Source organism: the organism of the source record quoted next, unplaced genomic scaffold (genome assembly GCF_019419815.1).
Source record: "Pyrus x bretschneideri cultivar Hongxiangsu unplaced genomic scaffold, Pyrus_bretschneideri_v1 Contig3, whole genome shotgun sequence".
Lineage (NCBI taxonomy): Eukaryota > Viridiplantae > Streptophyta > Magnoliopsida > Rosales > Rosaceae > Pyrus > Pyrus x bretschneideri.
The window spans coordinates 9,971,275-9,976,071 of record NW_025999612.1 but is presented as its reverse complement, the minus strand read 5'-3'; the positions used below and the strand labels follow the sequence as shown (position 1 = coordinate 9,976,071).

General features: G+C 31.9%; 1 protein-coding gene across 1 annotated transcript; it reads right to left on the bottom strand.

The window, feature by feature from the left end:
• Positions 1 to 561: 561 nt before the first annotated feature.
• LOC125479660 (spermidine synthase-like) lies at positions 562 to 4,560 on the bottom strand. Its single transcript, XM_048589300.1, has 9 exons — positions 4,238 to 4,560; positions 3,902 to 3,978; positions 3,016 to 3,138; positions 2,783 to 2,887; positions 2,636 to 2,708; positions 2,324 to 2,395; positions 2,028 to 2,229; positions 1,044 to 1,170; positions 562 to 928 (listed from the first exon to the last, which is right to left on the bottom strand). Exons 1-9 carry the CDS (start codon positions 4,461 to 4,463, stop codon positions 866 to 868), a joined length of 1,068 nt encoding a protein of 355 aa, XP_048445257.1. The 5' UTR covers positions 4,464 to 4,560; the 3' UTR covers positions 562 to 865.
• Between the last annotated feature and the right edge of the window lie 237 nt (positions 4,561 to 4,797).

Genomic DNA, 4,797 nt, shown 5'->3' with positions numbered 1-4,797 from the left:
ATGATAGCAAATAAGGCAAATTGGTGAAAAAAAGAAAGGGATGACAAAAGCAAATACAACAGCCACTACAAACGAAGCAATTTATCAAATAATTTCAATACTTGTGAATGTACAGAAAAATCATATATTTTATATTATATATAAAATTCGAGGTGGACTTTGGGATGGATACGGATTGAGAACCCTATAACCATATCCTAAATCGTAAACAAATAATATTCACGATTTTTTCTTATATCCGAAAATACCCAAAATTTCATCCTCAAATCCATCCTCCTCGGACGGTTATCGGGTTTAATTACCATCTCTAGGTGGGAGTGGTTTGAGAACTTGAAGAAATAAAATTCTTTGGATGCATATGATCCAAAATTAAAAATGACTTGGAATGTATTTAGAATTTTACGTTTTAGGGTCTAAATTATTTCATATTAGGGAATATAAGTTATTTAAAATTTAGTTTATATGTAAAATGTAGTCAACAAAATGTGTAGTTTCAATAAAACAACACTTTCTAAAAATCTTCACTTCAACCAATTTCTCAAATAGAAGTAAAGATGACACTGAAAGAAATTGAAACTCCATTTCAACAGTTCATCACGTTGTCCTTTTGAGATCATGTCCCAATTGGAGCCAATTTAGAATACAGTTCGTTTACAACATAGCAACGAACTTATATGCCCTTGACATAACATACGGTTTAATATCTTAATAGATAAGGTGTTGGATTTCTACCCATACATTTTGGGTTCGAAACTTTCCCCTTCTCTAAATTATTAATAGTTTTAAAGTCTCAACCTCCCTTTAGTTACTAAAAAAAAAATTTGTACAAAAAACATAGCAACGAAGAACTTCATAAATATGTTCATCACATCTGGAAACCGATAGCCTTTTCTGCGAAAGATGGCAATCGAAACGCAGCAGTGTGGATCTGCAAGATGGAAAACAGAGGAAAGTGAATCCATTCGGAACCCATATATATAAGCATCCAAACAGAGAGAATAGGCTCAAATTAATAGTTCTGAGAAGAAGAAGTTAATTAGTGCCTCTGAGTTGTAGAACTTGGGAGGTCCCTTTGCCACGCCATAGTTCTCTTGATTTAATGGATTTATAGGGTGTTTAAAGTCCACGGTTGGTCCTTCCTTCGAGCAAAGCATGAACCCAATGATCCCACTAAGAGCAGAGATTCACAAGCCTAATTAGTAGTGCATTAGCAAATACCAAATATAATAATAGGGTTTTTTTAGCTTTAGTCCTTTAAGAAGGTTAAAATTTAAAATAAATCTGATGTTAGATTACATATTGATTATAATCCACTGATGTGTTCTTAATTCAAAATAATTAATGTGTATTTTATTTAATGTCTTCCATTAAATATTTAAATTTATTAATATACAAATTTTAATTTTTTATTTAACATTCTTCAAACTTAAAAGACTCAATTAATGTACCTAAATGTTAGTACCAAAATATTAGTACCAAAATGTATGTATTGAAATATATACACCGAAATGTATTATATTAAATTAATGTACCTAAATGTGTGTACCGAATTGTCTGTTAGTACCGAAATGTGTTATATTGAATTAATGTACCTAAATATTTGTATCGAAATGTATGTACCAAAATGTGTGTACCTAAATGTGTGCACTGAAATGTATTATAATGAATTTAATGTACCTAAATGAAGAAGACAAAGTATTATATTGAATTAATGTACCTAAATATATTGTATAACAAAAATTTATTTATCTAAATGTTTACAACAAAATATATTACAATAAATGAAATAAAAATAAAAATTTTAATGAAATAAAATCAATACATTAAAAATTAGGAAGACAAAGAGAAATAATTAAAAAAATTAAAATATAATTAATAAATGAGGTTATTAATGTCTCAATGGACTAAAATTAGATTTTGATCTTACTCATGATTTTAATCTAAAAATTATCTTTGCCAAGGATTAAAAATGAAGTTTTCTAATAATATTAATAAGAGAGTTAATAAAATGCAAAGGGACCTCTTGCCTTGTATATGCAGGAACTGTTGTCCAGGCATAGTTGACGGAGCCCTTGAATATTTTGCGGCAGTTTGCTACGGTATCGGCAAAGTTAACAAAGTCTTCACTCCAGAAGCTGTCCGCCGGGGTAGACAGCACACCGCCGGGGCGAAGAGCCCTTGCAACTGATTCCAGGAAGTCCTTATCAGAAAGTTCTTTTGCTGTAGCACCTGTAAGGGATTTCAGTACGTATATTGCTGTGAGGATCTGGAAGTTGGATGTTTAGAACGTGATGTACGTTTAATATGAGAAAAAAAAAAATACCCATGCCCTGGAATGCATCAATTATAATTGCATCATAGGTGCCTTGAGGAACTGACTTCATGAATGCAACTCCTACATGTTTGTCAAAAAATAGTTAAGGCACAAATAAATGAAGTAAAAGAGACTTATCAGTAGGCCAAAAGCAATGTCTTGCAAAGGAGGACTTTTATGCAACGGAATATCACTATTACAGTAACCAAATCAAATTATAATGCAATGTGGAAAAGTAAAAATGCGATATTAGATTGGGATATAGCCACAATGACATCCTTATTGAAAGCAAGTTTCACTTCTTCTTAAGTTATACCATACCATCATCTATGTGTACTTGCACTCTGGGATCCTTATATCCCACAGCTATGTCCGGAAAAAAGCGCTTATAAACCTGAAATACCAAGAAAATTTATCCAAGGAGGGATGTGTACATGTATGTGAGAAGTTTAAAGAAAGCTTGCTCACATCTATCACCATTGTGTCAATTTCGCATATATCGATTTCTTCAACAGAAGAGTGACGCGATATTTCCCTCAAAATGCCTCCATCTCCGCCTCCAACAAGCAAGACCTGAGGAAAAATTAACCAAAACAGTATTGGATAAAAAATGATCAAACAGGTTAGTTTTAGTAATGCTTGTTTTGCAGGATGATGGGTGACTATGAGAGGGAGAGTACTAGATGAAGAGATGAGTTAACCTTCCTTGGGTTTGGGATAGAGCAAAGTGGGAGGTGAGAGAGCATTTCCTGGTAAGCAAATTCATCCCTCTCTGTGAGTTGAAGAAAACCATCCAAGATGGCTACCTTGCCATGCTCTGATGACTGTAACCAAATTAATGAAACAACAGAAAATACACAATTGTACATGAGGGAGGTGATATTATTAATTTACTCATGTTGTAGTTTATAATAATGTGTATCCATTTGTTGAAACTAAATCAGACCATGTGAGATATTAACACGATATTATAACACATAAATTAATAATACATATGTACAACTAAAAATTTCTTTAGTTAACATGCCATTTGATAACCATTTCGTTTACAGTTCTCAGTTTTCATTTTTTGTAAACAAAAAAGTGAAAATTCGTTTGGTAACTACTTTTAGTTTTCAAATTGAAAAGCAAAGAGTGAAAACTAAAAGCAAAATTTGAAAACTCAAGAAAGTAGTTTTCACATTTTGATTTTTTGAAAATTGAAAATAGTTACCAAACGGGTTTTTATTTTATTTTTTAAATTGAAAATCTGTTTGGTATCTACTTTTAGTTTTCAAAAGAAATGAAAACTCAATGACAAATTTTGAAAATTTAAAGAAAGTAATTTTCATTTTTTTTAATTAAAAATAGTTACCAAACGGGTTTTTAATTTTTTTAAAATTGATAATTACTTTCATTTTCCAAAAAGATAAAAACTAAAAATTGAAAGCTAAAATTTAAAAACTCAAAAAAAGTAGTTTTCATTTTTTGGTTTTCAGTTTTTAATTTTTGGTTTTCCGCTTTTTTAAAATTGAAACTAAATGAGTTTTCATTTTTACATTTTAAAAAAGTGAAATAAAATTTGAAAAGTGAAAACAAAATAATTACCTGAAAAACAAAAAGATCTTGAAACTCTGACTTCCCATGAAATAAGGTTTTCTCCATCTTATATAAATGTGCCTTCCCTGCACCGTATAATGTAGACCAAAATGACCAAAATCAAATCACAATTAGTTGGCATATAATGTCGCATGCAAACATATATATTTAGAAAAGTGTTATTCACATCATTTTTACTTTTCACACATTCTTATTAATCTTTAGCCATTGATCTTCAATTTATTTGATCCGACGGCTGAAATTTAAAGGGATGTGTAAGAAGTAAAAATGAATGTATGGATAGCACTATTTAACTCGAACGGAGATTGATCAATGCTTAATTACCAGGTCCATCTGTGGAAACATCAGCATACCATCCTGCCTTAGTAAATGCAACACTACTAGGTATGGCCTCTGCCTCCTCCTTTCCATTATTATCAAAGACCAATCCCATCTCAGCATTACCATTTTGATGACCATTTGCAGCTACACTCATTATTTCAACATCCTCCACAAGGTTTTCGTCAACAAAACCTGCAAAAACAGTAACACTACCGTTCTTCTCAGCCATTATTATCGGTTTCCAGCTACATATGATCCTAGTATGGCTCTGTGTTTATATATACACACAGACATACACACACAGACACAGACAGACACACACACACTCACACAGACACATGCATGCCTCTTTGTGGCTATTAGCTAGCCAGGTCCCTTGTTGTACGCTACAGTATTTCCTGGGGCAATAAACAGGCACCTGCAGATTGACAAATGCATGGTCCTAGCCAAGTTGTGTGTATGATTGCAACTTAATTGACATGCGTTAAATATGCATCACGTTGTTATTGACAGATGAAGATAAAGCTTGAAAGCGAAGAAATCAGAGAAGAAGAGAGAGTAAC

Excerpts from the sequence above, each read along its gene's own strand:
- LOC125479660 (XM_048589300.1), bottom strand. The coding sequence starts at position 4,463 with ATGGCTGAGAAGAACGGTAGTGTTACTGTTTTTGCAGGTTTTGTTGAC. Across the intron at positions 2,396-2,635 it reads GCAAGTACACATAGATGATG|GAGTTGCATTCATGAAGTCA; the intron begins GTATGGTATAAC and ends ACAAACATGTAG. Across the intron at positions 1,171-2,027 it reads ACAGTTCCTGCATATACAAG|TGGGATCATTGGGTTCATGC; the intron begins GCAAGAGGTCCC and ends CTCTGCTCTTAG.